Here is a 20,030-nt window from a genome sequence, read left to right as displayed (position 1 = left end):
AGCCGCCCTCCTGCGCCCCCTGCCAGCTGGGGCGCTAGAAGGGAGGTTGCGGGGGACTTGCGGAGTGGGGGGAGCAGCGAGGGCCGGGGGAGGTGGGGAGGCAGAGGTGGGGAAGGGGAGGGCCGCGGAGGGGGAGAGGAGGGGCGCGCGGGGAGAGGGCCCCGGGAGCCGGCGGCGGGTGCTGCGGGAGCTCGGCGCCCAGCGGCGGGGCGGGCTGGCGGGCGCGGGGAACGGGTGATGTCTCCGCCGTGCCCTCCTCGCCGGCCAGGGCTGCACCGCCGGGGCTGAGCCGCCGCGGGAGCCGCCAGCCGAGCCACCGCTGGGCGCACCCGCAGCGCGGGAGGATGGGCTGCGGCGGAAGCCGGGCCGATGCCATCGAGCCCCGCTACTACGAGAGCTGGACCCGAGAGACCGAGTCCACCTGGCTCACCTACACCGACTCGGACGCGCCGCCCAGCGCCGCCGCCCCGGACAGCGGCCCCGAGGCGGGCGGCCTGCACGCGGGTGAGTGCGCGCGGCTCCCCCAGACCCCGGCACCGGAGGCGGGGGGGGGGGGGGGGGGGGGGGGGGGAGAAGAAGCGGGAGGCTGAGGGCGGGTGGGGGAGCTAGGGGGGCGCAGTTCCCCGGAGAATTCGGGAGGGAGGAGAGCGAGAGAGACCGGATCTGCCTGCAGACAGACAGACAGACAGACAGACAGACAGACAGACAGACAGACAGACAGACATATGCTGGTGCACCCCAGCCCCGGGAGCGGGGTCTAGAGAAACCCTCACAGCAGGCTGAGCTAATCCCCTGAGCCCGGGGAAACCCGAGGCTCCTGTGCCCCTACCAGTGCCTGCTCTTTGCCGGGGACGAGCACCCCGCACGCGCGCCGATCGTCAGCCCACGCGCCCTGGTCCACCTGGCTTCTCCTCTGCCAGGCGTTCGTCCATTTTTCCCTGGGGCCCCAGCTTACCCAGGAGGGTCACTTCTCCAGCCACTGACTGCCTGGCCTGACTCACACACCCAGCACCTCACGCAGATTGCCAGGGGGAATCTTTCTTGGCGCTTCCCCTTATCTTCCTGCTGGGAAGGACTCGACTCCCGGCATGGGAAAATCAGAATCCATGGTCAGGGCTAAATAAATGCCTCCCCACTCATGATTCTGCATGTAAGCTTGCTATTCAAGCAGTTTCATGCAAAGGACCTCTCTCCCTACCCCATGGTATTTGAGGCAGGGCTTGCAAGTGGATCATGACTGTAAACTAAAAACTCTTCCCTAGGTAATCTCCCCTCTGGTAGAAATCTGACAGGAGGATATGCAAAGAACTTTCTGGGTCAGTCACAGATCAGGATTATTATTATTATTATTATTATTATTATTATTATTATTATTATTATTTTTAAATCAGGGTAGGGTGGAGATGAAAACAGACCAACTGTTGCTACAGGTTGACCTGTCACGAACATGTTGGTGATGTTGAAAGGGGAAAAGCTCACTGCTTATTACATGGATATTGTCAAAGTCACATTAATGTTTGGATAGAAATGTTTTAACTGCTGGCATTTTTGAAGAATGAAATCTAAAATAAAAAAATGAGATTAGTTTGAAGCAAACCAAGTATTATTACTAGGAAGCGAAAAATGTAAACTACTCTTAAAAGATCAATAATCCCAAATCCATACCTCCCAAATAAGAGCTGCCACTTAATTCTTGAGAATAAATTCTCTCCATTTTTTAGAACCAAGGCTGTCTTCACTTTTCAAACAAAATTGGCCATTGCCTTTTTTAAAAGTGCTGTCAGTGAAAACTGTGCAAGGCATAACACTTCGTCTCTCATTTTTCTGACTCACAATAGCAACCATAATGTTTGTTTTGTGTTGCTGATGCTTTCAACAAGTTTCCAAATGATGTATTGGCTGAATTTAGTGTCAGAATGAAGATAAGACATAAGCCTTCAAAAGAGACCTGGTAAATATTAGATGTAGCTACATTTTCTAGGGCTGTGTGGTACTTCTCAGCAAAGGCCAAAGGCCAGAACTGAGCCAAAGGCCAGAACTGCACTCCAAGGATTAAGGTTAAAAAGCTCTAGCCTGGAAGGGATCATGCTCAGCGAAATAAGCCAAAAAGAAAAAGAAAAATACCGGATGGTCTCACTCATAGCAGGAATCTAGAAAACTTAAATAAGGGACCAGGAAAATGAATAACTATAAGAAAGTGAAAATCAAAATCAACAAAAAACTATGAACCAGAGACACTTTTAGGGGGGCGGGGGCGGGAGGGGAGGGATTGGGGTCAGAATGGGGGGGCTGCAATTGTATGGGGAATATAACAATAAAATTTATTATCTAATAAAAAAAAATTAAAAAAAAAAAAGCTCTAGCATGAAAAAGAACAAAGTACAGATTCAGGGATGGTTGCCTTGGTGACCAGGAGTATATCATACGTGCATACACGCTTGTTTATGGATGTGAGTTATTACGGGATGGTTAAATATGCACATAGTTTTGTTTTCAATGCTTATTCATACATTACTCTGTCATCCTGAGTCATATTCCATCATGCATCATGAGATCTGGTCTCTGCACAGGTGGGGGTTTGGGACAAGCATGCTCACTTGTGGTACCCTGCCAAACATGGGTCAATTCTGCCATGCTGGGGCTTCTGAAAACCTGCTCATTCACAGAGTCACAGGAAGGACCCAGTGCCAGTGCCAGTGCCAGGAAAGCACCCTAAAATTGGCAAGACTCAGGTGGGCCAAGTCACTTTGAGTTCTGAAAATTCCAGAATTTTCCATCAGCTTTAGGGAGGAAGGACATTGCTGAAGAGCAAATGGAATCAAGGCTTCCCTTGGAGGACACTGGCATGCCCTAGGATCTTTAGAAAAGTGTCTTGAGTCCTGTGGAGTTTTAGACTGGGAAATGAGTTTAGACCCCTCTTTAGTTAGAGGGGTCATCCAAGAAAGTGACAAATACTTTGTGGTCCAGCCACCAGGGGAGATAAGCCAATATTCTTTATTTTTTCTTCCTCTGTATTCCCCCTGCTACCACCCCACCCCACCTGCATAGCACCACCAGAGCTAAACCCACGAATTCAGTCCCAGGCTTCAGTGGCCATATAATGGCCCACAGTGACCATGTTGAGATAGGAATTCAGAATGCTGCTTTTTCCTGTTCATATGAGTCATTTTCTGACAGAAGGAAAAGTTGAATTCAGAGAGTCCTGTCAACAAGGGCTTCAGGACTAGACTCCCCGAGATGGAGAGGGTCTCCGAAGGTCATGTGTTCCAGGCAAATGGAATTCAGTTAAATGGGCCAGGTCTGGGCGTTCTCTCCACCACTTCACAGTCATCTTTACCCCTGGTTCCCTCAGTCCTCAAGAGTCCTTTCTTTTTTTGAGCCCCTGGTCACTCTACTTTCATGTCACATTGAAGCCACTTCTGTTACGGCCACTCCAATCTCAGGAGCTGGGAGTGCAGGGAGTAGAATAATTATCTGGATAACTTCTGTGCTTAACACACTGTGGAGACCTGTGGGACCACAGCTGGGATATGATGAAGGTTTTCTGGATGAATAGACACTCTGGTGAAACCACCCTTCATTCCCATCAGCTCTGCCTATGCTGGATCCCCCTGTTCTGTTCCGTGAAGTCTTTTCAACTGAAGTTTTACCATTTAAATCAATTTAACTTAGATTCTTCCAAGTGCCTTTCTGGTCCCGTGACCTTTCTTTAAGAAGTCCCCCCAACTTCACACTATACTATGAAACATCTGTTGTGGCTCAAGATCCCATTTTTTCCAAAGCCCCCTCCCCAAATCCACAATTGTGTCCACTGAAAACCTCACTTAAGCAAATCTGCTTGTAAATCTCACTTCAGTTTTTCTTAGTTCAGTGGGGGTGGTTTTTTTTGCCAGTCCCACAAGGAAAAGTTTCTTGCTTACTTCTTACTCAAACAGTGATTCTGAGCCTCTGGTTCCTGTTGTTGGAGATCATCTCCAGTAATCAGTAGAATTCAATTAAGTTTTCAGATTCTCTTCTGTAAGCTGCAATATCTGATATCCATTGCTTCCCTTTGTCCCTGTCTCTCTGTCACAGGAGGAAATTAAACTTGTCTGGCATGATTTAGTGTTCATAAATCAGTTTGTTGGATTGATTTTTCACTTCTGTTGTCTGGTAGGGGGTGTCCTAAGGAGAATGGAGTTTGGGAGTTTGCCAAGCCCAGCCTTGCTCAGTCATCCCATACATTAATAACCCCCCAGTTTAGCTCAATTCAGTCATGTTCCTTAAATCATATCCTTAAATATCTCTGTACCATTGAGTTTTTTCTAATTTCTCTAGAAAGTAAAACATCTCCTTAGATAAAAGCATTTTTCTAAAGTGCTACTTTATAGTTTCAAATTGATAAAATAATTGCTTTAGAAAATTGCAAGATCACAGAATTTAAGACAACAACAGATTTACCTAAAAAAATGGAAAGATAGGGCCTCCCCGGTGGCGCTGCGGTTGAGTGCTGGGTTGCGAAGCTGCCCGCAGCCTCTGCAGTGCTGGTTCGAGCCCTGGCCACCGGGTGGGGGTCCCACATGGCACGCAGACCTCGTCTGCCGCCCGCTGCTCCCTTCAGCAGTGTATTTCATCAGTCTGCCTGTTCTGTTCCCCACTCTGGCTCTGGTGAATTCTCTCACCCTCCCGCGCTTCTGACTGTACCCAGTGCTTGTAAAAATAAATAAATAAAACTTAAAAAAAAAAGGAAAGATAGTTGAATAAAATGAATTGCACTTATTACCAATAGTTAACATTATTTCTGATGACTTCCCAAGGGTGGGGAGCTGGACTTCAGGTCAAACATAGCTTAGTCCTCACAGCCAGATGAGGTGGGAACTATCACCACCATAGTCCTCAATACTAACTCCTGCTCCCTTGTAATTTCTACCTGGTGAACTCTGGACCCTTGAGGTCAAGTCCTGCACAGACAGCTCTTTCAGTGTTTGGCTGCTGCATTGCCTCTAACCATTGTCCTCCAGGCTATACACATGCAATTTCGTCACTCATTCTCAGACTGCTGTGGGCTTCCCCATATTCCTTCAAATACACTGTTGGCCGAAGTCTGTCTTGACCTGAGGGACCTCTGGTTAACTCCAAGCTCTGATGCTGGCTGAGCAGCAGAGGCCACAGGAGGCATAGTAAGATGTGGGCACTGAACTGCTCTCGGTTGAGGTAAAATCAGGTTAGATTTTGTTTACCTGCTGTTGTTGCCATATTACCTGATGACTCCCATTAAGCTTGTGATCAATTAGAACTCATAGATCTTTCTTTGTTGTAAAATTTAAGTTCTATGACATCAGGCACATTGTGTTTTCTCTGGTGTCTACATAGCACCTGCAACTGTGGCTAGAACATAAGTGGCACTCAGTGTTGAATGATGAGACTTTCTCTCATGGATCCTGCAAGGGCACTATGGATTCCAGTAACCCATACTGTGGGGTTTTATATTTATTCCTATTAAAATCGTCATCTTTTTTTGTTTCATGTTTACATTTGTTGACCTTGCTTCATTTTGACAGTACCATTCAGGCACGGTTCTAGATTCTGTGTTGACAAATGAAAGACAAGAGACATTTCTTTGCTCTGTTGGTCATTCAGTATATATCTGGTGCAAAGATATGTTCCTTGACCTCAAGAAATTAATACTATTTATTTGTAGATATTAAGGGGGCACACTTCAGGTCAGCATGGTCCACCCTAGAATAGTATGGGGAAAGGTACTGGGAGTTGTGGGGGGATGAGGGATCCTTTTTGCCTCGGGAGGGCCCATGTGTGTACAGAACTCTCTGCAAGAGCCCCTTGGAGGAAGCCAGGCTTCTCCTGAGGCCCTTCCAGCCAGGAGATGAGAAGGAAGGTCCTCTGAACTCTTTCCCTGAGAGTGAGAGGGTTACAGGCCCTGGAACCTGGCCCTGGTCTGTGTTATTGGGTTTAACCAGGTCCTTGCTTGTTACCTTCCTGTTGTTGAACACCTGATGATGTGGGAGGTGCTTTTCCTAGTAATGGGGTGTGTGTTTGTGTTTGTGTGTGTATGTGTGTAAACATGAGACCAGGTAAAGCACCTGTGGATGCCTATAGGTCCTGCTAGAAAGCCTCCAAGTCCACCCAATTCCCTACTACCCTGCCCGAGTGATCAATTCCATAATACCAGGACCCCAGCTGTTGTCAATCCAAGTGTGTGGCTGGGTGGTTGCTGCCCCTCTCTTGTTGTGTGACCCACAGTAAATGTTCCTGGCTTGAAACCAGTTCCTGGCTCTTTCAAAATGTGTGTGGGATTAATTGGTGAGAGCCAGACAAAGACTCTTCAGAATTAGTGACGATATAAGCCCCACTGGGGCTTCCTGATGGAAAAGTCTGCCTGTTCCTCTCCCAGCTCCCATTATACACCTATTTCCTGTAGCTATATAGTCAAATAATTATTGGCTAATATCTCCCCCACGAGGATGATAAACTGTCAGTTAAGAGATCTTCCCACTACTCTCGTATCTCTGTGCCCAGTGCCTGCCTGCCTACTGTAGGATAAGGGATCACTCTTGAATGACTCCATCTAAAACTTCTGTGCATCCTTTTCTTCTCGTAGTCCCCAGAGGTGGTGCTTTCTTTCTTGTAGTGCCACCTGCTCATCCTTTTTGGGTTCTTGTTTATCTGATTGCTTGCATAGCAAGAAAACATTTCTTCCACCCTAAATCCCTTTTACCAAATGCAAGCCTCTGTCATATGTCATTTTGCAAAATCATTACAAAAAACCTAGGCATTTATAAAGGTTGTTCTCTTGGTCTTTGTTTCCTGGCCAGTTATCACATCCTGCCAGGATTTGGCCTAGCCCAGTGAGAATGCTGGTTGCATTGCTTTGCTGGGGCTTGCTCATGGGTGTCTCTCCAGTTAGTCTGGGAGTGCTATGAGGCTGGGGACCATGGTATTGACTTCTGCTTGTCTGGCATCTACCACGTGTTTGAATGAATGGCTATTAAAATGAATATATGGATTAACAATCCAGTTATGCAAATCAAATTTTGTCTGTCTGTCTTATACACTTTTCCAGAATCTTATCTAGGATGTCGTCGTTGTCTATCACTAGATAGAGCTTCTCACTCTGATCAGAGAAGAATTTAAGGCTCCTGACTTGGGCACCGTGGGAGGAAGACTGTCCCTTCCCAGTTGGCGTGGAGTCTTTTCCTGGCTTAGCCTGCACTCAGCAATCTCTCAGGCTGGGATCCCTAGAGGTCCTGTCTTCTCCCTGGATCTCGGCACCCATGATGCACAGCACCTTTCTTCTGATACGGCCATGCTGTCCCTTAGTGAATTTGGGTGTCTGAACCTGTTCTGCCTGATGGGGCCTGGGCATTCATTCCAGGAGCCCCTGTGGTAGGCCTGTGACTTCTGCTTATTCACGGAAGACCTTGTGGCTTTTGTTGCAAAATTCTATCCCTGCCAGGGCTGCTACAAAGGCCCTCTGGCCAGCCTGAGTACCGCCTCATCTTCCATCTATTGAGCAGACTGGATGGACCTGCACCCACACTGTGATCTAGTCCTTTCTTGCTTAGCCACAGCAGAATTCACTTCCTCATGCTCTCCTCCTACTCTGCCCGCCCAACCACCTCCATCTTTGGAGATAAAGCTCTTCTAGGATGTTGTTATGATCTGAACTGTGTCCTCCCCTATGTGCATGCTGGAGTCTTAAGCTCCAGTACCTCAGAAAGTGATCTTACCTGGAGATGGAGTGTTTATAGAGGTAACTAATTAAGATGAGGTCATGTGAGAGCCCTAAACAAATGTGAGTGTTGTCCCCATGGAAACGGAAATTTGGACACAAAAACATACACAAACAGGGGACTCCCTGGTGGTGCAAGGGGTTAAGCACAGCACTATGAAGCTATCTGCAGCTATTACAGCATGAGTTCGATCTTCAGCCAGGGAGCTACCCACATGGCGCAGCAGACCTCTCCTGTCTTGCCCACTGCTCCTCAGCAGTGTATTTCAGTAGATCTGCCTTTTTTGCTCCCCACTCTGGCTCTGGTGAATCCTCTCACCCTCCATACCTCTGGCCTGTACCCCAGCTCCTGTATGCATAAATAAATAAATCTAAAAAAAAAAACACACAGGGCCTCCCTGGTGGTGCAGCAGGTTGAGCGCAGTGCTGTGAAGCTGTCCGCAAACTTGGCAGCACTGGTTCGATTCCTAGCTGGCCAGGGAGATTCCCACATGGCTTGGCAGACCTCTCCTTTCTCACCCATTGCTCCCCTCAGCGGTCTGCCTGTTCTGCTCCCTGCTCTGTTTCTGGTGAATCCTGTCACCCTCCCACGCCTCTGGCCTGTACCCCAGCCCTTCTATAAATAAAAAATAAAATAAATCTTAAAAAAAGAAAACACAGAAACACACATAGAGAACCACATGTGAAGTTGAAGGCAGAGAAGGGTGATGCTTCTACAAATCAAGGAACACAGACAACTGTCGGCAAACTTTCAGAAGCTGAGGGAGAGGCTTAGACAGATGCTCTCACAGTCCTCAGAAGGAATCAACCAGACCAACACTTTAATTTGTGACTACAAGCCTCTAGAACTATGAGACAATATGCTTGTGCCTTTAAGCCTCCCCATTTGTGGTACTTTATTACTACTGCCCCAGAAAACTAATCAAAATGTGTTTATCAGCACAAACACCATGAGCATTTGGAGATAAAAAGATAGGATTTCTGTTGTCATTATTTCCCACTTCCTTCGGATTAGATTCAATAGCATTTACTGAGCATGTGCTATACCTACAAATTTTTCTTTTGAGTATTAGTTGACATAACTCTCTAAAATAATGTCAGAAACCACTGTTTTTGTTATAGGGCAGGGAGAGGGGCAGCCCAACCCCCGCAAACCTGCCTATTCTAAATGGGTTCTGTCATCCGCCGCATCAACACAAAACATATGAGACTTTAATGAAAAGGAACTTTAATAAAACTAGGAAACAATACAGGTAAGGCAAAAAATCTAGTTTCTAAATCAAGCACCCAAATTTACCCGTCCCCTCGTGGGTAAAAGTCCATCCAAATGGGATTGGCCCAGAGCAAGGCCCCAAGGCCTGCCACAAGTCTAAAGCATCTTCCAGTGGGGACCCACAGAAAAGGGTCACAAACAACCGGACAAGCCCGGAAGGAAAAGAGCAAAATCAACATCAAGATAAAAGCTGCCATGGTCACCTCCCCACGGGTCTCACCCACATCTGTGTCACCCAGTCCACGACCAAAAGACAAGCGCAGTTTCTTCACGTGTCTCTAGGCTCCATGCGCCTCCTCCAGGTCTCCTGGCTCCATCCTGCTTCCTTCCTCAGTCTCTTCTTCAGCTTCTCCTCTTCCTGCTCAGCTCCACCCTCCCTTGGGTGGGGCAGGGAACCTCCCCCTTTCCTGGGGACCACCCTGTTACATTTTGACCACTTACCAGACAAGGAAACTGAGGTTTAGCGAGTTGAGGAGCTTGAGCAAGGGCACTCAGCGAGCAGAAATGCCTGCAGTCAGACTCCAGTCTCTTTCTAAATCCAGGGCAGTGTCCATTATACTGTAACTGCTAAGCACCAATTTAGTGCTCTCCTCCACCCCATCTGCCTTTGGCTTTTTAAAAATATCAACCACTTGGAGTGGGAGCTTCTTGCTAGTATTTTCAAGACTGAGGATGAGAGTCCTTGAGGAGTCTCCCGTAGTCCTGCAGCACAAAGATCCCCCCTCCCTGGGCTGAGTGCCCCCAGCAGGGCTGCAGGGGGTACCCAGAGAAATCACCTGCCTTCCAGCCTCTTGGGTGGCTCATTAAAGACGAACAAATAATACATTTTTTTCTGGTTTCCAAATACAATGCATGTTTCTTACAGAAAATTTAGAAGGTAGGGCCTCCCCGGTGGTGCAGCAGTTGAGCACTGGATTGCGAAGCTGCCCGCAGCCTCTGCAGTGCCGGTTCAATCCCAGGCCACCGGGTGAGGGTCCCACATGGCGCGCGGAACTCTCCTGCCGCCCGCTGCTCCCTCAGCAGTGTACCTCATCAGTCTGCCTGCTCTGCTCTCCCCTCTGGCTCTGGTGAATTCTCTCACCCTCCCACGCTTCTGACTGTACCCAGTGCTTGTATAAATAAATAAATAAATAAATAAATAAATAAATAAATAAATAAATAAATCATTTGAAAAAAAGAAAAGAAAATTTAGAAGGTACAGAGACGGACACAAGAAAATCACCCCTCTGTCAGCATTCGGGTTTCATCTTCAGGTCTTGCATCCAAGAGTATACAGTGCCTGCCTCAGCTTTGGTGGGGGTAATGCTTAAAATTTGAGGGGTGTGGAGGAATATCCCTCCAATTTTGGAAACTCAAAGGCCAAGAATGAAAACCTGCTTTTATTTTTTTTGATGTTTAGGAAGGTATTCGGAGATAGTGTCAGCCAAAATCTAGTTTGAGTGGAGGAAGGGGGGTTGGGGAAGTCCATGGATAAGTGAGGGGATTCTTCTCCCGTTCTCTTTCAACACTGAGCAAATGTAGCTGAATTCAGGTAACTTCCATATAAGTCACCTCACCCTTTCGTCTTCAGTTCAGATATCACCTCTTGGGAGAGACTGGCCTTCCCTGGTCTGTTATTTAGTGCCCACTTACTGTCTGGTTATTTCCTTCCTAATACACAGCCTGTCATTGTCTTGTTTATTTGTTACTGTGTTCACTTCCTCATTTGGTGAGGTCAAGGAGTCCAGGTGTGCTTAGCCAGAGCAGGCACACCGGAAGGCCTCAGTGCATGCTTGTTGAATGAAGGGAAACGCCTCACCTTCTACATTGGCTCCACTTGTGTTTGACTGTATGAACAGAAACCAAAGGAATGTGGCTTAGCCGGTGGAGAGTTTATTTTTGCACAAAAAGTTGGGGGATAGGCAGCTGCAAGCTCAAGGATGCTTGGGGTTTGAGTTCATTGCTTGGCCCTCCTTGGTGCTTGAATTTCATCCTCAGTTAACAGTGGCTGCAGCGTTATTTTAGACAGGAAGCCTGGGGAAAAGCAGGAAGGAGCATTGCACCTGACTCTGTTTTTTTATTTGATTTTTAATCTGTGAAGCAGTGGCTTTCCCAGAACTCAGTAAGCTTTGCATGCTGCCAGAACTTTGTATGATTGTCGGTGGCTCTGAGGCAGTCTGGGAAATCAGGACTTTTAGCTGGGTGCTTGCCCCCCTAGTACTAGCAGGGTGCTTCTGGCAAAGAAAAAAAAAAGAGGGCAGAACAGATACTGGGGAGGCTGTGAGCAGGCAACTGGCCCTCACCCAAAGGCTATGAAGGCTGAAGGCTATCTCAGAGAGGAGAGATGATTAGCAGGAGCAAGTGGGCAAAGGGGAAAATGCAGGCAGGTGAGGAGAGGGAAGTCCTGCCAGAGACCAAGGCGACATTATTACTACTGTTAAGGTTTTGCTGTAATATTAATAATAATAATTCTGTTTTTAATATTCCCAAATGTCAAGTGCATTCATGAAGGCGAATATTGGCTGGAAAAGAAAGTAAATATAAAATTCATTATATTCTTATTTTTAATTGCCTTGAGATAAAGCAGGCTCTCTGTAGAAAATTTTCTGGAAAAATGACGTACTTTTCTTGAGCTAATTTTAGAAACAATGCAACACCACCCTACACTGAACCCTTTTAGCGTGGTCCTCTAACATCAGACTGCTGTGCAATGAGGTGCCTGCTGGGCATTCCTTTGTTTTCTGTTTCCTATTCCTGTAAAGGCAATGCCAGCCGGAAACTGATGTGCCAGCTGATAGCATGTGGCACTAATTTCCAATTTGTGTGAGCATTTGTAGAGGTTTGCGGTGCAGGGTCACACTGGGGTCCGCTTGGGGAGATCTGTTGGAAAGGCAACAGATAGTCAATTGGCTAATTGAAAGAGTTGACAGTATTTCCTGTGGAAGTTAAAAAAAAAAAAAAGAAGAACACACCCTGCTATTGTCGCTAGGGTTTGTGGACTTGAAGGCATGAAGAAACTGAAAGGATCTGTAGAAAACAGCAGGGCTGTTTGGGAAACACGTTGTCATGACAACAGGGCAAGGCGGTGGGCTACAGTGGAAGTGGTGATCCCCAGTGCACCCTTCATGAGCAGGACCTCTCAGGCTTAAGCACCTCAATAAACAGTAGGTGTGATGGAAAGCGAGGCCTCATTAATGATGATGCTGGGGTCACTTTTCAAGGCCAGTCTTCACAGCAGCCAGGCTCAGGCATGCTTGCCGGCTGGTAAGTGATGTGTGTACAAACAGAAATGAATGCAGCCACTGCCTTAAGAGTGTAGCTTCCACTAATTGTGTGCCCAGTATGTGCCAGGCATTGCATGTTTAGTACTAATTCTGTTTCCTTTCCTGTAAAGCTAATGCCAGCGAGAAACTGATGTCAGCTGATAGTATGTGGTACCAATTTCCAATTAGCATGAGCAATTATGGAGGTTTTCAGCACAGGGTCACACTAAGAGTTCAACCTGGGGTTATTCAAGTATCCCTGATAACAATAGGTCATTAAGATAGTAGGTATTTTATGATGTAAATTGTGCTCTTGAGTTGTGTGGGCTTGGAAAGAAAACAGCATCCTGCTACCACCCAGAGGAAGGCTGGAGGCCCCAGGTTCTCGAAGGAGCTCCCCAGCTTTGGGTTCCCAGGAACGCTGGATTCCTCTGTCCCTTAGGCCACTGTTGGTTCGGAGCTGCCATGAGAGGCTGCCTTGACTGAGGTCCATTTCCCAGCTGGTCCTGATTCAGACCATGCTTCCTCTCGGGGTGTGGAGCTGCTGCCAGAGGTGTAAGGAATAATTCTGTCCTTTGTGCCTCTTTGAGTTTTGCTCAAATTTCCCAGTGCTCATGTACTGCCACAGGCTGTAACTCCGAAGTTGGAGGTTTGAAGTCTGCGCACCTCTGCTTAGTTGTGAATCTGGGCAACTGATGAATGGGTTGCTATTGGGGTATTTGTTTTTCTGAATCAGGTGTTCCTTCATAGGGACAGGGGCTTTGAGCTATAAATCAAGGCTGCAGAAAGCACCCAGTGAGCTTAGAGAAAGGGCACTGTGTAAATCGAGGCAATCCCAAGTTTTAACAAAGGGACCCAGAGGGAAGGTGCCCATGCCCTTTAGTCTTTTTTTTTTTTTTCCATAAATTGCACATGAATTCAAAATCTCAATGCCATAAGCAAAATGCTAGTAAGAAATATAGCAAAAACTTACATGAGGAGGTGACTTAAAATGTGCTTGTATGCGCTCATGTGCGCGCACGCATACCCCCCCCCCACCCCCCCCAAGATTACATCTTCAACTGAGCATTGTCTCTTCTGGGTAGACACAACTGATTGCAATTCTTCCAAGCAAGCCTGAAGCCTCTTAATTGTAACCTCAGGCAATTTTAACGTAAGTTTCCAGACATTTAGAAGCTTAAAGCTTTATAACCACACACATATATTTCAAACACATACATAAATTGGAGGAATATCAATAGTATCATGAACCCCGAGGTACCCATCATCTAGCTTCCACAGTGTTCAACACAGCAAATCTCTTTTCATCTCTACCTGCATTTTCCCTTAACCAATTGGATTATTTTGAATCAAATTCCATAACTCATGTAACTTCGCCCATAAATACTTCAGCATTTGAAAAAGATTTAAGATCAAACCAAGTGTAATTGTTACTTTTATAAATTGAAATGGTACAATAACCTCAGTCAGTTCAGTCTAACATACAACCACAATAAATTCTAACTCCTTTGTTCACACATTGCATTTCACTGACATTTTTCTTTTCTTTTCTTTTTTTTTTAGTTTCTAGGTTCCCAATTTCAATTATTTTTTAATGATTTATTTATTTATGCATACAAGAACTGGGGTGTAGGCCAGAGGTGCAGGTGGGGCAGGAGAGAGGATTCACCAGAGAGAGAGTAGGGAGCAGAACACACAGATTGACTGAAATACACTGCTGAGGGGAGCAGTGGGCAAGACAGGAGAGGTCTGCTGCACCATGTGGGTCACGTCCCTAGCTGGAGTTCAAACTTGTGCTGCAGTAGCTGAGGATTGCTTCATAGTGTTGAGACTTAACCCCTGGCGCCACCAGGAAGGTCCCCCCTTTCAATTTTTATTTGTTAGAGAAACCTTTTGTTGTTCTTTTGAGTTTTCTGTGGGATTTTGCTGACTGCATTCCTATAGTGTATAAAATGAACCTATAGGCCCTGGAAACTAACAAATAGAGCTGGATGGGGGTTCAGGTTCGATTTTAGGAGCAAGAATCGTTCATAGGTGATGAGATACTCTTCTCACTGCCTGACTTCAGGGACCACAAAATATCCTGTCATTTCTTACTTTTGTGATGTTGATATCAGCTCAGACAAAGGCTGAGTGCAAAGGTAATTTTTCTGGGCATTGCCAAATCCCCCTGCATAGGGCTTGTGCCATTCTGCATTTCCACCAGCAGTGTTTGAAGATGCCTGTGTCCTCAGTCCTGCCAACAGAGTGTATTGTCAAACTTAGGGCTTTTTGTCACTGATAGGTAAGAAATTGTAGCTTCATGAATGTGCATTTCTAGAGTGAGGTTTCTGTTTTTTCATAAGATTAGTGGCAAATTGGGCCTCCCCAGTGGCGCAGCGGTTGAGCGCTGGGTTGCAAAGCTGCCCGCAGCCTCTGCAGAGCCAGTTCAATTCCCAGCTGCTCCTGGCCACCAGAGGAGGGTCCCACATGGCGCGCAGACCTCTCCTGCTGCCCGCTGCTCCCCTCAGCAGTGTACTTCGGTCCTTCTGCCTGCTCTGCTCCCCGCTCTGGCTCTGGTGAATTCTCTCACCCTCCTGCGCTTCTGACTGTACCCAGTGTATGTATAAACAAAAACAAACGAACAAACAAACAAATAAATAAATAAATAAAACATGCCTCTATTTAAAAAAAAAAAAAAAGATTAGAGGCAAATTGTCTTTTCCACCTGAGTTCACATCTCTAGGCCAATACTTTTTTTTTACACTTAAGGATGTATTTTATTATATGAAATTATATTGTATTACATTGAAAAAAATCCACAATGAACATCAAAGAAAATGACAAACTACAAGAATATGTGTAATATCTAAGGCAGATAATTTTTAAGTATGTAAAATATTTTTATTATATATTTTTAGATTGAGGTAACATTGGCCCACAACCTGCCCCTCTGAGGTACAGGCTCACACCTCCTCCTCACACATGCACCATACACATCCACACCCAGGCACCCACAGTCCAGGCTTGTTCTTTTGACCACATTCATTAGTTATAAATCTTCATCCTTTGAGGATGACTGAGATATTTTGAAAAGCAAAAAGTCCCTAAAGTTATTTGGCAAATAAAATTGTTGGGTTTTTGCTGTCATGTGGGGCATCTGAGGTTGGCTAGGCATCTTTTTCTCTCAGTCCAGTGCCAGGGCTTCTCCATATGCTCTTTCTGCACAGGCTAATTTGGGCTTCCTCACAGCATGGTGGCCTCAGGGCAGGCAGGCTGTTACATAACTCCAGCATAAGTCCTAGCTAAAAAGGGAAAAACTGGTTTGCCTTTTATAACCTAACTGCACAAGTTGCACAGTGTCCCTTCACCTGCATTCTGTTTGCTACAAATGAGTCTCAAGACTGCAGGTTGAAAGGGAGGGAACAAGACTACTCTTTGATGAGGGAATGGCAGGGTTCTAGAAGATTTCATCTGTGAGTTTCTTGGATACTGACAGGACACAAGACTCCTGGGGCAGAAACAAAGGACATGGTTACTCTGGTGCAGCAACCTCATGAGCATCAGCGCATTTACATCAGTTCCCTTTGCCCCCGAGCCTAACCAGGACCACGCCAGTGGATCCACATCCCTGCACATGCACTGGCTGTGTTGCAGGAGACTGTTGTGCCTTCTAATCTGCGGAGACTCTTCTCCACACAAGGTGATGTCTTAAATGCAGAGTTGGCACTCATTGCCCTTGACCTTTCTGCAGCTTTTTACACCATTGATTTTACTAGTCTCCTCAACCCACCCCTTCTGCCCCACTTTGGAAATCTACTTTCTTCCTCAGTTTCATCTCCCATGCTGCTGATGAGTTTTTTCCCTCTGATAATGTTTTTTCTTTTTAATAGAGACATGTTTTATTTATTTATTTGTTTGTTTATACATGCACTGGGTACAGTCAGAAGCGCGCGAGGGTGAGAGAATTCACCAGAGCCAGAGCGGGGAGCAGAACAGGCAGAAGGACCGAAGTACACTGCTGAGGGGAGCAGCGGGCGGCAGGAGAGGTCTGCGTGCCATGTGGGACCCTCCTCCGGTGGCCGGGGAGCAGCCAGGGATCGAACCTGCGCTGCAGAGGCTGCGGGCAGCTTCGCAACCCAGCGCTCAACCACTGCACCACCGGGGAGGCCCTGATAATGTTTTTTCTGCCTCATCCTCCATTTTTGGCTCCTCTTTCCCAGCTCACCCTCACCCCTAACTTTAGGTGTGTGATTCTTGATTCCCTTTCCCATCTTCCTTTCCTCACTCAGATGTTCTCTCCAGGTCAACCCACCAGCTCCTCTGACTTCAGTTACGCCCTAGTGGATAGCTCCAAGAGTCTCCCTTCTGATTCTAGATCCACATTTCCAGCTACTTCCAAGACATCCAACTGCTGCCAGACAGGTGCCTCACATTCAACTTACCCTAAACCAAATTCGCCTCTTCTTATACACATCAGCTTTCCCTACTGTGCATCCCTCTCCGTTTGCCCCGTCATCCTCTGGTTGTCCAGGTGTAAGACTTTGGAATTATTTTTGCTTTATTCTACTCCCTTGCTAATGTAGAAGCAAACCCTTTCATGAAATGTCTCTTGTGATGAACAGTTCCTTCTTTTCAGTTCCAGGACTATCACCCTAGTTCAGGACCTCACTAACAGTCACCTTGAAATCATCTCCCATGGACTTCCTGGATGTGGCGGCATATTGATGGCTCAGCATTCTCAAATCTTCTTCAGCACCCGTAGTGGACAGGTCACTGTTCTAGGTATTGTAGCAGTGAACAAAACAGATAAGACTCTGCTCTTGGTTCCTGATTATATTTAGGCTGGGGTTGATAGTGATGGGCAGATAAATAACTAAAGTAATTTTAGATATTGGTAAGCATTATGACAACACCCAAGATAATGAAATAGATACTAACTGGAGGTGGGGTGTGTGGTGTGTGTGTGTGTGTGTGTGTGTGTGTCTAACAGTTTGGGTGATCAAGCACAGTCTCATTGAGAAGTGGTTTGAACTAAACTGTAAGTGAAAGACAGGGTGGCCTTGTAAATGTTAAGTGCCAGAGTGCTTCAGGAAGAACCATCATCAAGTGCTGAGGCCCCAAGGCAGGATGAGCTTAGTGTGACTAAGGCAGAGAATGAGGCCAAGTGGTTGGAGAGCACTGAGCAGGGTGTATGCTAAGAGAAGGTAGAAAATACCAGGCTTGTGACTGTGGGCAGGAGTTTGGGCTTTGTTCCAGTGGCAGCGGGAATCAGGGCTAGAGTAGGTGACCTTGCTGGAACCTATAAGTCTCTCCTGTATTTCTGACCTTTCTTTTCTTATTCATACTCCTGCCAGGGAATCTTTCTGAAGCATGAATGTGATTCTATCACTCCCCAAACATTTCATGGCCTCTATTCCTACAAGACAAATGAGAGAAAAGTTACAAAGAAATTGTATACATCTGGGGCCTCCCTGGTGGCGCAGCCAGCGGTTGAGCGCTGGGTTGTGAAGCTGCCCACAGCCTCTGCAGCACCTGCTCAATCCCCGGCCACCCGGCGAGGGTCCCACATGGCGCACAAACCTCTCCTGCCGCCCGCTGCTCCCCTCAGCAGTGTACTTCGATCCTTCTGCCTGCTCTGCTCCCCGCTCTGGCTCTGGTGAATTCTCTCACCCTCCCGTGCTTCTGACTGTACCCAGTGCTTGCATAAATAAATTAATAAATCTTAAAAAAAAAAAATAAGGTGCCTCCCCTGGTGGCACAGCGGTTGAGTGCTGGGCTGCAAGGCAGCCCACAGCCTCTGCAGCACCGGTTCGTTCCCAGGCCGCCGGCGAGGGTCCCATAAAAAAAAAAAAAAGAAAAAAGAAATTATATTCGTCTGAAAAAACATAGCTGCAAAGGATCCAAATATTAATCAAGCACATACCCTGTACATTAAAGTGATAACCATGACCTGAGAGCTTTAAGGACCTTGCCTAAGACTCACAGCTTGTCAATACTAGAACCCAAAGTAGAACGCACTTTCTTCTCTGATCTTAAAAGGGAAATTTATTTGCTTTTATACAACAAATATTTGTATGTTTTACTTACTTAGGGCCAAACAGTGTTCTAATCTTACAACCAAACTCATTCATCGTTTGTAGTAATCTCGTGAAGTCAGATTGCCCCATTTTGCAGATGAGGCCTCCCAGCACTTACTCTCTTTGGCCGTGGATTTCTTAAAATAAAATGTGCCCTCGGAATATTGTTGTGCAGACTGGATGGTGTCATGTGCACTGAGGACTCAGCTCTCAGTAAGTGCTCAATCAGTGCTAGCCAGCATTTACTATGGTTGTCACTGGTCCCTCTTTGCTCCTTCTACACATTTTCCTCATCAAGGTTATCCAAGTTCAATTCCTTTCAGATGTCCTAGGTGTAACTGTCATTGGAGTTGGTTCTCCGTTGTTTACTTCCCCCTGAAATGACCTCACGTTGTGGATACAGGACATAGATCTGTCTCAAAAGGAGGTCATCTTTGCACGAGGTCCTTCAAGGGAGCTAGAATTTAAATTTCTGCTGTTTCATGTCTTTCTTAATTCTTAGAATCCATTTGTTTCTGTAATCATTATTTCTGATCCTCTCTGGTCCTGAAATTCTGCAGGGCAACTCTGGTTGTTTTTGTCCCAGCAATTGGGAGAGCAAGAGAGGAGGGAGACAGATTTTAAAAAAAAAAAAAAAAAAGGAGGCATAAGCTAAATATTCATCACTGCAGAGAGGCAGGAGAGAGCCCTGCTCCCTGGACTGCCTTTTCCCAGACCTGAGGAATACTTTCTTTGTTGCCAGGGACCTCCTTGAATCAGCCTGGAAGGGAGATGAATGTGGCAGAACTACTTTCTTCAGTTACTAATCTCTCTGCCCTCCCTCTCCTGATCAGTAGAAAGCAAGAGATTTTTCTCTCTGTTTTGACTCAGTTTTGTCTTCCTTAAGGCTAAGTGACAGAGACCTTACCTCTGCCCTCACTTGCCATCTCTCTCCACAACTTCCAGTTTACTTGTTTTCCTTCCTTAGTATAACTTTCCAATAATTTAAATTCCAACAAGAGGTAAGATTGTGCTTGAAAGAAAAAAAATTAAAAATTGAGAATGCATGGAAATCAAATTGCTATGAAATGATTCCTATTTCCTTGCTTTCTTACGTTCTAATTTCAGGATTGTTTCATCATCATTTCTGAAGGATTTTCTCTTGGCAGTGATTCCTGACCTGATTCCTCTCTTAGCTGTACTGGGCAAAGGAATTCATGTCTGAATCTATTCACTTATAAGGGTCTCAGAAGTCATCACCCCTAGGCAAATAGACTAACTTTGTGAATTTGAAAATGGTGCCTTGAAACCTTTTGATTTAATGATTCATATTTATAGCAAGGGAGTTGAATACTGAATTAAGATTAGCTCCTTTGAATGCCAGGAAACTGCCTCTGTGTGACCTTTGTCTGGCTTGGCCCCAGTTTTTGGCAGCATAGCAGGAGCAAATAGTGCAAATCCTAAGGGGCTTTTGAGATGAGGCCTTGGAGGAGGCATGCCTCGGTCAGAGTTGAGTCACAGTGGTGTAATTTATTCACTGAACTGAACTTTCTATCTACCAGGTCTCTGCTTCAAATATATCATCCTCTCAATTACTATTTTATGGGTGAGGAAGTAGAGGCTCAGAGATATAAAGAAACTTGCCAAGATCACACAACTGGTGGAGCCAGATTCAAATAAGCCAGCCTTACTCTAGACATCCCCCCCAAGGCCATAGCATCCCAGAATTTTAGAATCCATGGGCCAGT

The 20,030-nt window shown here is 46.2% G+C and overlaps 1 protein-coding gene across 1 annotated transcript in view; it reads left to right on the top strand.

Moving 5' to 3' along the window:
* Positions 1 to 344: 344 nt before the first annotated feature.
* BAALC (BAALC binder of MAP3K1 and KLF4) overlaps positions 345 to 20,030 on the top strand; it is a gene marked incomplete at both ends in the record, with an annotated part of 59,682 nt that continues 39,996 nt past the window's right edge. Inside the window, one exon of the mRNA XM_084229462.1 lies at positions 345 to 504. Within this exon, the coding sequence (XP_084085588.1) occupies positions 345 to 504 (160 nt within the window). The remainder of the gene's footprint in view (positions 505 to 20,030) is intronic.

This window comes from Talpa europaea (genome assembly GCF_964194135.1).
Source record: "Talpa europaea genome assembly, chromosome: 3".
NCBI lineage: Eukaryota > Metazoa > Chordata > Mammalia > Eulipotyphla > Talpidae > Talpa > Talpa europaea.
Note: the sequence above shows the minus strand (reverse complement) of the source record. Positions and strands in the feature narration are given on the sequence as shown.